This window comes from Apteryx mantelli, chromosome 5 (genome assembly GCF_036417845.1).
Source record: "Apteryx mantelli isolate bAptMan1 chromosome 5, bAptMan1.hap1, whole genome shotgun sequence".
Classification (NCBI taxonomy): Eukaryota; Metazoa; Chordata; class Aves; order Apterygiformes; family Apterygidae; genus Apteryx; species Apteryx mantelli.
This window is the reverse complement of record NC_089982.1, coordinates 5,823,742-5,841,301: the sequence shown is the minus strand read 5'-3', so window position 1 is coordinate 5,841,301 and position 17,560 is coordinate 5,823,742. Positions and strand designations below refer to the sequence as shown.

The following is a 17,560-nucleotide window of genomic DNA, read 5'->3' as shown; positions in this document are numbered from 1 at the left end:
TGAAGATGCTGATACTGTGGCAGTTTTGTCCTGCCATGCTGCTGCAGGTGGCTGGCACTCTCTCCAGCTCCAGCTCTGCCCACACCGCAGAGGTCTGGGCAGACACAGGGGGGGAAAACAAGGTCTCTTGTGTGGTTGGCAGATCAATTCAGGATGGTTTCAAGGGCTCCTGGGATACATGTTTGTGTAGCAGCTGGATCCGGGTGGGCTGGGAAAAAAGCGGAGCAACCGAAGTGCACTAGTGTGTCTGCAAAAGGCTCAGGAAATGGGAAGCACAGTTTATGCCCCAGGAGGGCCTGTTGCTTGCGGCGGCAGCTCTGCATAATTCTGCCGCTTGGCTTGAAATGCCTCATGGAGAACACAAGTGGATTCATAAAACGAATCTGCTGTACATGCAGGGCCAGCTCAAGCAAGGAGCTTTCATGGCAGAAAGCGGGTCTCAGAGGAAAAAGAACAGCTTTTCCAACCATGCTGGAAGTCAGTGATGGGACTGTGAGGGCTGTATCGAGCCTCTGAAGGCCTCTACATTCCTTAATACTTTGCTTTCTTTCCTTTCCATGGGCGATCCTGATAATAGTGAAAGAGGTATTTATGGTCTTGAGCACTGCAAGGGTTTTGACCTTGGAAAGGCACATCCCGGTACAGAGACGCAGTGCTGGCAGCAGAGCACTGCGGACAGGTTTACCTTCTGACCCTGTTGCTATCCACCTTTGGTCCGACACATTAAATTAGGCAGCTCCCTGTCATGGGTCGCACTAAATTGGGTGGCTGTCATGCTAGCCAGTGTTGTATCGCTGGTCGGACAATAATCCTGGCAACTCCTCAGCTCCTTTCCCACTTGGAAAACGTGAAGCTTTATCTAAATAAGGATTAGGCTCTTAGATATGAGTCAGAGTGTGACTCCTTTCCCAGAGTTTCCTGTTTGTTCAGTGGGAAAAATAGCAGCTAAAGCTGCAAAAGCTTTCAGAGAGATGAAAAAAAAGTGTGGGAAAAAATGTCTGCCCAGCCTTGAACTCCTCACCAGCTCCCAGGATGCAGGGTTTTGTACCACAGGGCTCAGTGTCTGAGCAGAAGATGCCACAGTTTGTTGGTGTGGGCTGGAAAAACAGCCTGGGAATGCGTTGTTTTCCAGTCTGTGCCAGAGGTGTCTCATAACCAGGTGGCAGTTGTAAACCGGCAGAGGAAATGCAGGACCGGGAAGCAGTTCTCCAGGAAATGTCTGCTTTTCCGAGGCTCCTGGAGTGCTCGTCGGCCAACAGCACCCAGGGGTACCTGCTTTCCCCAGTCATGTAACCTCAGAGGTGCAGCTGTCTCATTCCCTTGTGTGTCGGGCTAATGAAGGCCCCTGCCCCCAGCTGGCAGGCAGCCTTTCACTACCCGACACTGCCCTGGCTCACCTTGCTCTTGCCATCAGAGCTGCAGCACAGCTGTAGCCCCCAAGGGCTGCTCTGGGTGCCAGGGCCCCCGGACAGTGGCTCAGGTTGGGGACCAGCATCTCTCAGTGCCCCTGAACTGCTTCGTCATGGCCTCAGACATGTCGGCACCACCATTTGGCAGAAGTCTTTGGAGAGGCGCCTCTCAGCCACCATCGGCTTTATTTTTGCTACAGGCAAAAGAGCAGATTTCACTTTTCTTTAGCAGCTTCCTTCTTCCTTTGCAGAGTTAAACTGCTGCTGCTGATGCAGTGGGTAACATCACCCCGCCCACTGAATAATCTCATCAGGCAGGGATAACAGCGTGAAGCCAGTTCTCTAATGCCTTTCTGTGTTTTTCCTTGTCTTCATTTTAAATTTAAAATATTTTTGGCTCTGCTAATCCCTCTGGACAAGAGCTTGGCTGAGCAGGATGCCGACTACCAAATATGGTGCTGATCCTAAAGATGTTAGAGGAATGCAAGTTGTTGAGGGCCCACGGCCTCAGTGTTCACTGCCAAACAAATTAGGTCATTTAAACTTTGGAAGTTTGCAAGGATGTTGGAAATTGAATTGAGGACAAAAATCTGGAGTTATTTTTGTTGCAGGGCTCTGGGAGGCGGTGGAGGGGGCTCATGCTGGAGGAGGCAGGGAGCTTTCTGCCTGCCCCCACGTGTGTGCTTGCTTGCCCTGAAAATGTGTTAGATAAGAAGAGGTGCCAGGATCTCTTTCTCCACCTGTAACCATGTGAGATGGCATCAAGGAAGCTACCGCCTCACATTTGCTCTGCCCAGACTCCCCTTTCTGCACAGTGTCATTTGTATCTGGGCTCAGAGGGAGCGTTGCTCCTTTTAAAAGCAACTCCCTGAGGTTCCCTGTCTGCTTCTCCCTCCTCCAGAGCGTCGCTTCCCCCTCACTCCGAGCACACCGTGTGCCCTGAGCAGCACATGGTTAACCGAGCCAAGCCCCCTGCCTGACGTAAATGTCTTGCTGTGAGCAGGGACGTTTTATAGCCAGGGCATGCAAAACATCGTCTCCACGGTATAATATGTTTCCATCCCCATAACGCCATGGCATTGTTCAGTCCAGATTAGAGAGCAGCCTGGGAGCCAGATGAAGGTTCCTTATGTGACCAGGGGACAAAATCAGGAAAACAAAGTCCTTATTAGTGAATGTTTTATCAGCAGGAAAAATAAACAGGCCCAAGCTATGGACCTAACTTTCTGAGCAAGTCATTGGAGCTGGTTTTCCAGCTGGAATTTTGGGGTGAAGGTGATGGAGAGAGTCTGTGCATGCAAGAGAGAACGAATGAGGCCTGTGGGAAACGTCTGCTGAACTGTGGCAGGATCAGGACACTGCTGGGGCTGTGAATGGCTGAACCCCCTTTCCTCCTGTCAGGGCTCTTTGGGTTTTGTTCGCCTGGCTCGCTGACTGGCTGTGTTTCCTTCCTTCCAAGGGCATCCGCTTCGACCCCGAGATTCCCCAGACACTCCGCCTGGAGTTCGCCAAGGCAAACACCAAGATGGCCAAGAGCAAACTGGTGGGCACACCGAACCCCAGCACACCTCTCCCCAGCACCGTACCTCAGTTCATCGCCAGGGAGCCATGTAAGTACTTGGCTTTGCTCTCCTTTGAAAATGAACAAGAGGGGGAGAAATGACCCTCCAACCCAGTCCTTCATCTGCCAGCTGGGAGCTGGCATAGGTGAAGCAGGGCATGCTCTGGTGCTCCGGGCAGAGCCAGCCCCACCGCCTGCCTCTTGCCCAGTGTCCTGGCAGTGAGGACATCGGACATGAGGAATCTTCCCATCCTCCTTTGCCTTGGCAAAATCACTTGTTCAGGCAATTCAGACCATGCAGAAATCCCAGGCAAACATACAGACCCACCAGCTCTGCTGGGACAAAGACACTGGGGGGGACACTGGAGGGAGCTGAGGTACCTTTGGGGGGGCTGCTGGTGGGCACCAGGTTAAATTTGAGCCAGCAGTGCATGCTCATCCTGAATGAGGCAGCCACATGCCAGGCTATGTGAGTGGGCCTGTGGCCAGGAAAGCAAGGGCAGCTGTTAGCCCTTCCCTTGGTGCCAGGGAGGCTGTCCCAGGGTACCACATCCAGCCTGGGCCCCTAGTTCAAGGAGGCTATGGGGACACTGGAGAGGGTCTGGTGGGACTACCAGGATGGTTGAGGCTGGGGCCACTAGGTTTGCAATGAGAGGGGAGCCAAGTCAGCCTGCTCTGGTGACGTATGGGTTATCTAAGGCTTGGGAGTATCTAACCACAGGTACAGCATCCTGAGGGGCAGACACCATGATCACGGAGGCAAACTCTTCTTGGCCACAGCAGATGATACTGCAGGGGCAGCTTGTGAAGTTTGGCTCGAGTATTAGGAAAAACTTGTAAAAGAGAAGGCAGAAAAAAAACCATCCTTGGTGGTTTCCAAGCCTCAGCTAGATGAAATCATGGCTACTCTGATCTCGTGTTGGCAACAGTCCTGCTGGAAGTGGGAGTTTGGACCAGAGACCTCTGGACACCCCTTCCCCCTTTGCTCCTGTGGTTGTGGGGGAGTCTTTTCTCTGGGGCTTTCCTCACTGCTGGTGACCACTAAAGGGCCCATTTCTACCTGAGTGTCTTCAAACCTGGAGCGTGCCGCTTGCCTGAGAGCCTGACATGGTCAGGAAAGTGCACCGCTCCCAGAGTGATGGGTGGGATATGGGTGTGCAGCTGGGGTCCCTCCGATCTCCAAACCCGGCTGTCAATGCTGGAGAAGACCAGCAAGCAGGTCGTGGTCAGCCCAGACAGGAGAAATATTTGATTCCTGCCAGGAAATCCTCTGCCTTTGCTGTGGTGGTGTGGGTTCCTGACAGATGCTGACATGGTTTCCAGCCCCAGCTGTGCCAAAGTCAACACCTTGGAACAGACCACTCTCTCCTCCACACCTGTAGTTTTGGGGATGGTTATAGCAGGGAAGAGATGAGGGAAGCCAACAAGTCTTCTGTCCGGGCCAGCAAAACCCTTGCTTCGTCCCTGATGCTGCCAGCCAGAAATCAAAGCACAATGTGCTTTGTTCTCCAGGAGAGAGAAAACAGGTTTTTTCTAGTGCCCAGCCCTCCTGGACACACTGTGAAGGGCACTGGGAACCCCATGCATCCCTGCTGTGTCTCACCACCTTGTGAGGGGTTTCTTCGGCACCATGTTAACCCACAGCTGCAGCTGGGGCCCATCCCTGGGCTTGCCCAGTCCTGCTGCTCCCGCTCGGAGAGATGAACACGACCCTTAGGAATGAGCTGTGGTAGGGGTGGTTGTTTATGCTAGCCCTTGCCAAGTTTTTGCTGTTTATCTTACTTTCAAGTCAACAGTGTAAACTTGTAATCTCCTGTGTCATTGAAACACAACCTCTGGGGTGGCGATGGTGGTGCAGGGGATGGTGGCTGCTGCTTGCTCTCACGACTCACTGGAGGAAGGGCCGTGGAGACGGGAAGTGGGTCGCAGTGAACCCGGGGCATAGCTGGAAAGAACTGGAGCCTTCTCTGAGCATGTGAAGGTTGCTGGTTGCAGAGGGAAGCTAGAAAAACCTCTGCCGAATCCCTCCAGCATATCTGTGTGGGGCTGTTAGAGCTGCCCAGGTGGGCTAGCATTTTGGCCTCATTGAGGTATCCGACTACAAAACATCAGCTTAGAGACAGGCAGAAATCTTGGGGTAACCCTGGAGACGTTATGGGTGTCGGATACAGCAGTGCCAGGTGCTGTTGTGCTGGCATACAGTTGGAGCAGCTGGAGCACCTCATGCTTGGAGGCACTTCAGCCCTGACGTGAGCCGTTGTGATTGTGTGATGTGGGCAAGTGGCCAGCCTTTCTTACATGGTTGCTTCCCCGAGTTGCAAAAGGGCTGCGCGTTTCCAATCTGTTGAGGCAGATGGGGTGCGAAGCATCAGCTCAGCTTGGCGATGTCCTTTCAGAGCTCAGCTGGGGCTCCTGGAAGCACCTTGGTTTAAAGCTCCAGGGCTGCGATATTTGGGGCAGGCTCTGTCTCAGCCATGGCAGCAGCATCCGAGGAAAAGGCAGCATAATTGTCCATGCTCTGTCAAAAAGCAGCGGCAAAAGGGACATGTTGTGGGAGAAACTGCTGTGATCACCTCCTCTGTGAAATGGGTGCGGGAGAGCTGCTCTCCCCTCAGTTAAGACAGGTTAAAGACCATAAAGAGCATCTCTGCTGGGGTGGACTGACTTGCCCAGGCTCCTGTCACCAACAGCAGCCAGGAGCACTTGCTTAGCCCAGAGCATAGGGACAGGACAAGCTTGTAGTGTTGGTTCGCCACATCGCTGGGCCAGGGAGTTTCTGAGCAGTGGTTGGAGATTTTGTTGTAGTGGATATTTCACCGTGAAACATGTCTTAACAGTTTTTGCTGTTTGAAAGCATTTCTTGCACTGCCTTTGGAATACTACTTCCATTTTAACTTTCGTGTCCAGATGAAAAACAGAAGCCTTAACTCCTTGCATCTCTGTTGCACAAGCGTATTTATGTGTGGGTGTATTTATAGGTCATAAACTCTCTTCAAACTGGCTGACATCGGATTCCCAAATATAATTAAACCTCTCAGAGCTGAAGAAGCCAATCTGGCCTCCCTGGAAACGGGAAGGAAGCGTACCTAGCCTCACAATATGTCTTGCTAAAGGCTGAAAAGTTGAAAAACCGAACTCTGTGTTTTCTAAGCAGGCGAGTTAAATAACAGCATTGTATTCTGAGTCAGTCCATCTGCTCTTGCTATTTCTCATTAGCTGCTGCTGACAGCGACACCGAACATACTGCTTTTTATGGAGAAGCTCATGAATGAATCAGGTCCTAAGCATTAGCTGTGAACAAGCCTCGGGAAAGAGTAGCCTGTGGCAGTAATGCAAGCCCTGGAACTCATAAATTGCACAATTTAGGCAGAAGCTTGTGCTTGGTCTCCACTTCCCTACTGTTTTGGGGGAAAACAAAGGATTTATGATGTTATTAAATCACTTGTGGCTGGTGTCCCCTGCAGGCTATTTAGAAGAAGCTGGAATCAATAAACTGACAGCTCACAATTAACCGTAGAAAGAAAAAGTAGATTACAGGTCCTCTGAATTCGCTTGTGATTGCTGCCGACCTGCCCCAGCGGAGTTACTGCCTCTGCTCAGCGCTGCAGGGAGCGAAGGTTTCCATCCTGTGAAGGAAAGTCTTGGAGGACACAGCTATTTCCACTCCTGCCTGGGCTTTGGCTCCATTTAGCCAGCGTCTTCTAGGCTGTAACTTAACAGTGCCCTTTGCCAAGCACTGCCTCTGTTGGCAGGGACATCTTTGCTTGACAGGCTCCTGGATGCCATCTCTGTAGCCGCTGTCCCACCTTCATGTGAGCACAGGACCAAGTCGGAGTGGCTCTGGGCTTGTGTCCTTCCTCCACAGCTGGATTTGCCACGGCTCTGCCATGCCTTTCCCATGATCTTCAAGTCACGGGGAGCTGGTAGGGGAACACAGTCGAGGCTATTTGGCTGCAGGTGCAATTCGGCGTCTCTTGTTTTGTTGTCTGAGCCACAGCTACATGGTAACTGTTAACTCTCCTTATTCTTTTCTTGCAGATGAGCTCACAGTGCCTGCACTTTATCCCAGTAGCCCTGAAGTGTGGGGGCCGTACCCTCTGTACCCAGCGGAGTTAGCACCTGCTCTACCTCCTCCTGCTTTCACGTATCCCGCTTCACTGCATGCCCAGGTAATTGATACCAATCAGCCACGACTTCGCTCACCTTACCACAGTCCTTTCAAACCTGGTCCCCCGTCCCCCTGCCCCTACCCCTTCCCCTCAGTGCTCACCATACGACTAACCTCTGTCCGGCTAACAGACACTCCTTCCAGAGATTAATGATGTCACCTAAATCAAGCTGACACGTACTGCCGGGACTGGTGGGACGAGATGACAGCACACTGCCTGATATTCCCCAGACACCTCTCTCTTCCTTAATACCTTCACTCTCGTCCACACTAGAAACCAGGGCAGCTAAGGGAGACCTCATGGGCAGGGTAGATGCCCTCCCTCTCCATATGTGGTGTCCGGCCAGGGCTGGGCCATCTTTGGGTTGAATTAAATGGAAGGGAATTTGTGTTGACACATGAGTGTGCATTTGAGGTGAGTCTGCAGAGCTGGCAGCTCCAGTCCTAGCTGAGAAGGAGCAGGACGTGGGGGGGCTGCATGCGGAAACGGACGGCCCCACAGTGGTGTTGCTGGAAGGCAGGTTGTCTGCCCCAGGGGCAGTAGGAGGGAGGACATTGCTGTGACCTGGCTAAGGAGTGTGAGGGACCTTCTGAGTCCTCTGAGGAGCCCTATGGGGTCCGGGAGCCCTCCTCCGTCGATGTGGGGCAGTGGCCCTGCCATGCTGTCTGCTGCTAGTACGGAGATGAGGGTCACCGTCTTCTGTGCCACCCAGTGCCAGGGGTGTCTCAGCATCACCTTGGCCCCAGCTCACACGCAGGGGTGCAGAGGTTGCAGTGGTAACCATCCCTGCATGGTGGGTGCATCTGGCAGCCAGGTGTGGACATCAAAAGCTTGCTCCCCCAGCTCTAGTGCAGCACACAGGTGGGGCAGCCGGCTGCCAGCCCGGAGCAGCTCCAGAGAGGTGCCTGGAGCTGATCCAAGTGCAAGGGGCCCCCTCGCCACTCAGGCACTTCGCAAGCAGTAGGCAGCAACCCAGGCCAGGCAAGCAGCCAGCCTCTGGCAAGCTGGTGGTTGGGGCAGTACATGGGAAGTCAGCTGCAGCCTGCATTTCCAGCCATTTCTGGGCTGAAACAGGGCCATTTCCTAATGCTGTCTGAAGAGTGCCTGGAAACTTGGGAGCTGAAATGAGGGCAGTGAATTTGGGGGTTGAAGTAAAGCAACTTTGACTGGAAGGAGAAGGAAAATGAAGCACAAATAGAGGGCCCATATTTTATTCACGATGTATGGTTGAGCAGGCAGGGAGTGGAGCTGACCCTGTCAGCATGGTCACACCCTGCAAAGCGAGAGGCAGAAAGCCCAAGTAATGTGCTCTCTGTCACAAGCGCTTTTCTGCTTGTTGCACCCCACTAGCTGAAACCACTAATGGTCCATGATAGCAGCACACAGCAATTAAAAATTAACAACCAACCCAGAAAAAAGAAGAAACAAAAGGAGGTTGAAAAAAAATAGCAGAATTAAATATGGTAGATGAGCAGGTGCCATCGGCTCATCCCGTCATGGGTGCCCGTCATGGGGAAGCTGTGGACTTTGCCATGTTGGTGTGGTGGCTGGGCCCCATCTCTACCCTTTCCCACCATGCTTTCCCCCCGCACTTGCTACTCCAGCCCCTCCTGCTGCTGCGTGCTTTTATCCAATGTGTCTGGGGACAGGGTGTTTCATTCATGGCAGATAAGTCATGCACCAAGGACCTGGATAGGGGGTGGCAGTGATGAGTGGTTTTCCGGCCCATGTTTTTGCAGAAAATTGGTGCAAAGCTCCCGCCTAAGTTTATGTGTTGCTAGGGCTTCTGCAAAATGTGTTGTGCCTTTTCTAACACTGTCCTCATCCTGAGGGCCAAAACTGTGACTCCTCTTCAGGTTTCTTGGAGAGGATACCACCCCAGCTGCCTGAAATGATCACTTGGGCCGGTGCCGTCTGTGCCCAGCCCTGTGCCCCTCTCACCCCGATGGGTTTGGGGGGCTGCAGACCTGTTCTGAACCCCATGCACTATATCTGTTGCGAGAAGCACAGTTTGTTCACTTCAAAGCACAGGAAATGAGTTTTTTTTCTCCCAAGATTCTGATACTTGCTCGAGGCTTTTCAGAGGCTGATAAAAAGATAGGAAGGACAGTGGAAAGGAAGGGCTTGTGCCTCTGAGGTCTCCATGTGAAGCCATGACTTGGTAAAACCCCGGAAAACCCTCTCAACTGCACAGTACTTTTGCTTTCTCTTAGCAGAGATCGAGAGGCGGAAAATCCTGTGTCCAGAGGAGCTGGCAAAATTTAGAGGGTGATGGTTAGCAAGAGGTTTTCTCCATTTGTGGCTGATAGGTGCCTGTTCTATCCTGAGACCAGCGTGCTTTGCAGCACCAGCCTCCAGCTCCCATCTCAGGTGATCTTCATAGCTGAGGCGGCTGTCCGGAGCAGCCTGGAAGCATCTCCCCACCGGGTGGAAACATTGCAGCCAGTGGCCGGGGCTGTGAGATGCTGGCGTGCGGGATGTTGTTAAAGGCCCCGAGGTTTGCTCCTCTCCCTCGGCTCCAGTTTGGCCGCAAGCTGAAGGAAATGAGCAAATGGAAACAGATTTGCTAGATAAGCTCTGCAGCATCCGAAAGGCTTTTGGCCCCAGCCCACCGTCCCCACAAACACAGTGCTGCCGCAGAGGTCAGCAAGAACGGCGTTAGCCATTTATTTACAAGACCATGTGCACTTCTGGTTATCCGAACCTGCTTGCTGTAAAGCATGGCTATTACTGGGAGCTGAATGCAGGAAGCCTGGGTTACAGCCACCTGTTAAACTCTGGAGAAATGAGCTTTTCAACACAGGCAGTGATCAGAGGGAAGGCGATTTACTAGTCCTGCAACTGAGATTGGAGGAAAGCTGCTTGGCTTAAAATCAAACTTTAGTATTTGGACAAAACTCCAGCTTTTCAGGCCCTGTTTATAGGAAGAGCAATGGTAAATATTATTGCAGATACATTCTTTTCTTGTCAAATAGTTGTTAACAGCCAGCATCTGCACTGTTTTGGAGGCACAGGAAATGTTCAGATAATTGCTTTGGTGGTCTGTTAGAAGGAAACAGTCATGTAAGTGCGGTCCTTGCTCTCCGAAGTTTGCAAATGCAAAATATCCACACAGTGCTTGCAGCTTGTCAGCTCTAACCCAAGCAAGCAATTGCCAGCATTCCCATGCTGCATTACTCGTATTTCTTGACCTGGGAAGTAGAGCCACTAAAATCAGAACTGGGCTCTGCAGGGGCAGCGTTACAGCAGCATGGTGTCTGCGGAGATGCTTGGCTGCCGGCAAATGCAGCTGTGCAGAGCACATTGGTTCTGTGCACCCACCAAAGCACACAGCGCTTGTGACTATAGGCAGGGGCTTTCTCTTAGGCGTTGCTGAGCCGGTCTGGGACTGTGGGCATGCTCCAGTTTGCAGTGTTTTGTGTTTTTTTTCCTATCAGGCACAAACCTGAGTGTCAGAGTCATTTCTTGTCATTACATGTGACCCTGCTTGCTCACTAGCAGTAACTAAGTTAAATTTTGAGGTAATTGATGTATTCTATCTACTTCTGCCTAGAACATGGGCTATTTTAATACAGAAAGTCCTTTCTCAGTGCCTGTCTTTAAGCCGCTGAGCAGAGTTGCCATGTGCTGTTAAAGCTTCTCCGTCTCCTGCTAAGACAGCTGATGTCTCAGCTGAGTGGTGCAGCCCTGGCCGGCTACGCTCACTCCTCCATGCCACAGCTGGCAGGCAGTGTGGTCCGCTGGGTCCTGCGGCAGCACTGCATCTGACCAGGGGGAAAACCCTACCAGTTTGGGCCATGTGGAGATGGCTTCCAGCCACCCTTGCATGTGCCTGTGATGTGAGGAGCACATCAGGGCAGCAGAGCGCCCAGCTCAGGGCGCTTTGTTGATGCTGGTTGGACAGACCTGTGCAAAAACATCACAGAAGTGCCAGTTTTATGATAGAAATGTGCCTTACTGGAGAATTTCAGACCCAGGGTTGTCACCAGCTTGTGGTGGCCTTCAGTGAAACACCCTAAGTGTGGTCAGCAGTCAGGTGCAGGCACAATATAGCAGCTGGCCAGTAATTTGGAGGGTGTGAAGTAGGGGTGGGGGTTTTCTCGATCCCTATGTCTAGCCTGCACAAGATAATACCCAGAGGCACCTTAACCAAACTCCTCTTCACCATAACAAGAGCCCTGCGAACCTGCCTGCTGCAGAGGATGAGGCAGCCTGCCAGCACAGGCTGTGCTCTTCAGTCGGAGACAGTGAGTGCTGTCGGAGGAGCACTGGCAGAGGGGGTGGCAGGGCAGGCATGTGCCGAACCCATCCCCACACACAACTTTGTGGCTCGGAGAAATGGCCTGGCAAGCAGGGAAGAGAGAAGCTGGCACATCACTTCTGAGGGCGCTTTTCCAGCTGATACTTCCTGCATGTGGTGGGTGTTGGCCAAACCCCTTCGTCCCGCTGCAGGGAATGCCCTGGGAAGCTGGTGCCGGACCACGCTCATTGGATGCCTGCTCATTTCCAAGTGACAGCAGAGCTTTCCATAGTGCTTCTGGGCACAATTCGTGCATTTCTCAAGCAAAGGCACATGCAGTTGGCACGAAGTCTAGGGAAAGGTCAGCTCTGGATCAGTCTGTCTAAGCTACCAGCTGAACGTGAAGCTGCTGCCTTTTTTTCATCTGGAAAGGACCCAAAGAAAAGCACCAGCAGTGAGTGAAGATGCCAAAGCGTGAAACACTAATGGACTGGTTGGGGTCTCAAGATGGGGGGCACCCTTTTGCAGCAAACAGTGTGCAGGCGCTTCCATGTGACAGAGATGCTGCTTCTGCTCAGTTGGCCTCTCTTGGGGAAGTTGCAGTCATTTATATTCCCTCTTGGTTACAGAGGATCAACCTGGAAAGGAGTGGAAAGTGCCTGTGCCCCTCTTCTCAAAGCCATACAGGGCATGCTGAACATGCACTGGCGCCTGGCATGATTTCCCTCAGGATTTGCGTCTGGCATCTCCCCCCCCTTCAAGGCTCTCCTGAGGAAAGGAGGCAGTGATGCCTGAGCGCCAGGCTGGCGACACCATCCGAGCTCAGCTCCAGGCACCAGAGCCATGATCTCTGAGTGAGCAATGCTGGCAAACCTGCTGCCAGCCCTACCCCTACTACCTGGGCGATGAAATACTCTGATCCCCACCTTGGGGCACAGCTTGGAGGTGGCAGGAGGCCAGAAATGGTGCTGGATGCTTAGGTTGCCAAATCTCTGACCAGAAACCCAAAAGGCATTTGAAGACATATTATCCGCTATTATTATACCCACACTGCAGCATGTGCTGCTTCTCCTGGATGGGCTGAGAGGGAATGGGTCCCAAGCAGGGCCACCTCACAGCCCCATCAGGGTGCTCAGGGCCATGTCCCCACAGGTGCCACCACCTTCCTGCTGGTGACCAGGCCCCGCTGCTCTCCAGTGGAAGGATATTTTCCTTCTGGCCCACTGGAGTTTCTCCTCCTGCAGCTTGTGCCTGGTGGCTCTTGTCCTTTTGCTGGGCATCATCTTTCCTGTAACTCCCATTAGGTGGTGGTGGACAGCAGGTAGGTTAGGTGGGGAGGCAGCCTCTCCTCGTGTACCATGTGCCCCAGCTCGAAGCACCTTCGTGGCCTTTCTTTGGCCTCACCCTGTTTTGCTGATGCTTCATAAGAGGGTGGACAGTCCCAAGCTGCTGTAATTCACTGGTTTGGGCTCAGCAAGGGACAACTCTAGATTGGCAGCATCTCCAACCTGGCCCCAAGGGGCAACGGGCCAACTGTGGAAAGGGTGGCACAGGGTGCTGTGGTGGCAGGCACAGCACAGGGACTACGCCACCTTGCCTGCCTCCATTCTTGCCTCTTCTCTTCCCTGTCAAGCACCATTTCTTCAGTGGCTGGGGGTCTTGGGCACCTTTTAGCTGCTGCCTGCACCCTGGCTGCGTGCAGCCTGCTCCCCACGGCCTTCAGGACCACTGCCTGCTCCCAGAGCAGCAGCACAGCTCTCCTCCCGAGAGGCAGCTCCAGCTCTTCTCGGGGACTGGTGACTTCCCAGGGGCAGAGGTCCGCAGGCAGAAGTAAGGGTGAGGTGTTTCCTTTTCTCATCCCTTCACAATCCCCAATACACACAGAGCCTCCTAGCAGGGCTGTTTTCAGCATGGTGAGGAAGGTTGCAGCATTACCTTCCCCATAACCCCTAGGTGCTGCTCTACCTGTGCCCAGAGCTGGAGCCTGTCCTCATACCCCTCCCAGCTGCCGGCATTGAGGAGTGGCGGTGATTTGGTGGGTGGCAGCGGAGAGGCACATCACATCACCCAAACTGGAGCTGGTTTCTGCAGGGTCACCTCCCTGCAAGCTGCATTACAGGATTTGCTGTGAGTTGCATCAGGTGAAAGATATGTCATGGAGCACTAGCAAGCACCTGGGCAACTTGGCATGCTCTTTCCTTGCTCCACTTGGGCATACAGACCAGGGAGCTGTGGAGGAGCACTGCGCAACCAACCTGTCATGGCAATGTACAGGACCACATCCTTCTGCAAGAGCTCGCCGTACAAGCTTTTGAGCAAGCTTCTGGCCAGACCTTGGTAGCCATCGCCACAGAACCGGCCAGCACCCAGCCTAAAATCAGCGACGTGCAGGGCACAGAAGAAGAAATGCAATTGCAGGTTCCTCAGTGGGCTGTTGCAGAAATTGCTGTGATGGGAGCTGCAGAACAGCTTGTCTAACTTACTGTTACCCAAGGGACTTGCGGAGTGCTGGATCTCTTGCCTTTGGGCAGGTGGCTCATACAGGAGCCCTTTGGCAGCTAATGGCAAGACTTGGCTTGTGAAGGAAGTGTTCTTTGGAAAGGCAGTGGAGCGAACATTTCCCCTATTTTGTGAGTGCTTTAAGGTGTCAGTAGAAGAGGGCCCAGTGTCTGCGGTTCCCGCTCAGGGGGACTGTGATGGTGCCTTTTCCTTTGTGTCATTGTCCCTGCTGGGTCCCCTCTGTCACTGTCCCGGCTGCCCCTCTGGCCTCTTCTCGGCTCCCCCCACATGCTCTGCTGTCCCTGTGGCTGCAGGCAGCAACACGAGGTGGGGAAGAGACCTTGAGACCCTGGGCTGTAGTGCCATGAGGATGCAGCCGGGCACCGTGGACAGCAGCCTGGGCAAACCGGAGCTGGAAGCAGTGTGCTGCCTCTGTCCCCAGCTTGTGTTTTGACTCCCTCTGTCCTTTGTCTGGAGACAGGAGGACACAGAAGAGGGAGGGCAGGGGGGGACAGGTCAGGAAATTGGAGCCCAGAAGTGCCCGGCTCTTTCAGAGCCTGGGTTTCGAGCGGCGTTGGGAGCCCATTGCCACCTGTCTTATCTCTGCCTCTCTTGTCTTTCCAGATGCGCTGGCTCCCTCCCTCCGAGGCTGGTTCTCAGGGCTGGAAGTCCCGTCAGTTCTGCTGAATGCCATGTAAGCGCGGCACTGGTGCTCAGCACCGCAGCCAGCCCCTCCCATGCGCTGCCGCGGCCCCTGGCTCTGAACAAGCCTAGAGAGGGTGGGAATGCACCGGGGGGGGCCTCACATTGTGCCCCATGCTGAGCCTTGAGGCAGTCGCACACTTTAGCTTCTCCAAGGAACGTCCCCTGGTCACTTCCTTGGCCATACGTCTGCCTGCTTTCATCCTCTTGCAGCCTCCCTCAAGGGTGCAGGCCTATGCACTGGCAGGGACTGGCCTGCTGGGCACCCATTCCAGCATTGCCCAGGTACACAGAGCTGTCTGGAAAGTCGCAGGTGGCACATCAGGCCCCAGTCCCTGGCGTCATGAGACCAGTGCCATGTCCAGCACTTTCCATGAGCTCCGGCCATCATCTCACCTTCCCCAGCCACACTGCCATGCAGAAGGACGGCACCACAGGGCCTCAGATTCAGTGCCTGGGACTGCTCCAGGCATGCTCCAGCAGTGCCAGGGGGGCAGCATGCACAGCCTGCCCCAGCGCCAGTGTTAGGGAGGCCATTTCTCAGCGAATGCCTCATGGCCAGGGGTCGCAGCACAAGAGGAGGCTGATAGCAGCTGGGAAAGGTTCAGAGAGGAGCTGGTACAGGCTTATTCAAAAGAAGGAGGAACACACATTAAAAAAAGACCATAGCAGGGCAAGCCAAAGGTCTGTCTGGCGCACAATGCTGTCTCCAGTGGTGGCCCTAAGCAGATGCATGGAGAAGAGTTAGAACACGCCAAGCAGAGATGATATTTCCCAGTCTCCAGGAACTGCCAGTACAGGGTGTTTCTTGAACCAGATATGGTTTCTGGCAATGGCTTTCTTTTCCAAGTATCCTTGACCCCATGTAAGAGACTTGAGCAGGCTCTGCAGGAAGAGATGCTTGATAGCACATGCCAAGCAAGCAGGCGAGCCCGGCCCAGAGTGCAGCCAATGTGCAGACAGCAGCAAGGACCTGGCTCAGTCCTGGCAAACACAGCTCCTCCTGAGAACAACTCACTGGGACGTGGTGCCCTCCTCATCCCCTCCAGGCTTGAGGTCAAGAAAGGGATGTCTTGCTGAGCGATGGGTATCTGTGGGGCTTCGATGCCATCCTCAATGCTTTCCCAAACATCTCGGTGTCCCTGTTACTGTGTACTAGAAAGGTAGGTCCATGCCTCCTCGGTCTGTGCTACTGCAGGAGACGAGCCACACGATCTCAGCCAGCCTGGCCCACAGCAGATGCCTGCCCAGGAGGTGGGGAGACAGCATGGGTCCTGCAAACCAAGCTGGTACTAGGGGCTCTGCTCTTCCCTGCCTGGCTCAAGACAGCCTCCATCTCTGAGTGCGATGCAAACATCTCATTAAAACTTAATGAAAAATCTCTTGGCAGCCTGGGGTGACCAAAATGAAAAGCATGGTGTTACTAAGCACCTGGCTGCCTGCTGCATGGGGGGGCAGGGGGCTGATTTGATTACACTTGGGACCTCTTTGGACGGAAAAAGTCTTGAAAGGGAGGTTGGAAAGATAAGTTCTGCAAATAACTCAGCCTTTAATGGATAAATAAACAATGGGGATTAAAATAGAAGAGGGAACAGGCTTGGTTGATGAAGAGTACCATGTGCACCATGATCCCAGACTGCCCCGACCATTGCAGGCGACGGCCCCTGCAGCCAGGAGAGAGGCTGCCGTCCACCCACACACTGTCAGCGCCTGACCTGCCATGCTCTGCAAAAAAGCTGAAGAACTGAAAGGGAAAACTTGTCGGAAACACCCTTGGGGAGGCTCCTGTGCCATGTCTGCACCCACCCACGGAGAAATCCCAGCAGCTGCAATGAGGCAGAGAGGCCCCAGTGTCCAGGCATGCTGCTGGCATTAGCTGCCTGTGCCCCCGTCCCCTGCAGAGTGGCTCTGCCTCTGCGGTGCAGAGTGGGCCGTGCACACTGGCACCCCTATGGAGGGCAGGATGACTGCCCGTGGCAAGGGCACTGCGTTGCAGCAGCCAACCTGAAACTTCTTGTATCTGCAAAGTGTTTGCCAGCTATTCTAGGCCCAGGGGATAAAAATAGGAAGTGGTGAGGCTTTGGGAACCAGTGGTTCTTCCAAAATATGGAGCGTGCCAATGTTTCCAGCTAAAACGTAAGCAAAGCCATATTTGGGAATGGGAGATGAGTGGCTCCATTGGAACAGATCCGTGTGCCCGGAGCAACACAGGCCTGCTCAGCCAGCTGCCATCTCACAGGGTCACCCGGGCGGGCGGTGGCCGTGGCTCCTGTGAGGTGTGGTGGGGACAGATGCTGCCCAGGCAGGGAGGTGGGGACCTCCCACTCCCTGCTAGGCTCCTCCGGCCAGAAAAGGCTGCAGCATGGCAATGCAGAAGGAAGGGTTTCGCTGCTGCCCTCGTTCCTCCAGCCTCCCTTGGGGCTGCAGCCACCCTGGGGCTGCCCCGGGAGGCCTGGCTGGAGCTGGGGCAGCCCCGCGCAGCTGAAGCCAGTGCGTGGCCATGGCTGCCGGCTGGGTGTCTCTAACCCTTTCTGTGTCCTCTTGCAGGTCTCAGGTGTGTGATGGTGGCCTACAGTCAGTCTTGTGGGTATTAATGGAGTCTTCCAAGGTGGCTACTGGGTTCTCAAGCTCTCCACAAAACCACAGTGTGCTGGTAAGGCCTCTGCAAGTCTCCCAGCCCACCAGTGCTGGCTGGGTGAGGGGGCTGCTCTGTGCGCCATTCCCTACAGCAGGACATGGTTGGGTTTTGCTGCCCCTGTGGGGGGGTGAGGAAGAAAACGGGATGTCCCGAAGAAGCCAGACGCTGCCCTGGGGACTGGCAGGAACTGTGTGGGGACAGGCAGGGAGCAGAGGAGGCAGTGAGGGGGAGCAAAGCAGGCTCTTCCCCACAGGAGCTGCCCTGCTTGGTGCCGTCACCACTCCCATTCCCACTGTGGCGCAGAGCGACTTCTCCAGAACTGCAGCTCTGCATTTCCTGCCT

At 54.0% G+C, this 17,560-nt stretch overlaps 1 protein-coding gene across 1 annotated transcript in view; it reads left to right on the top strand.

Annotated features, from left to right (window-relative positions):
• The window catches only part of RBPMS (RNA binding protein, mRNA processing factor), a 46,489-nt gene extending 29,276 nt beyond the window's left edge, over positions 1-17,213 (top strand). Inside the window, exons 5-8 of the mRNA XM_067297372.1 lie at positions 2,869-3,019; positions 7,009-7,139; positions 14,503-14,572; positions 17,128-17,213. Coding sequence (XP_067153473.1) covers positions 2,869-3,019; positions 7,009-7,139; positions 14,503-14,565 — 345 coding nt within the window. The 3' untranslated portion in view covers positions 14,566-14,572; positions 17,128-17,213. The remainder of the gene's footprint in view (positions 1-2,868; positions 3,020-7,008; positions 7,140-14,502; positions 14,573-17,127) is intronic.
• The last annotated feature ends 347 nt before the right edge of the window (positions 17,214-17,560 follow it).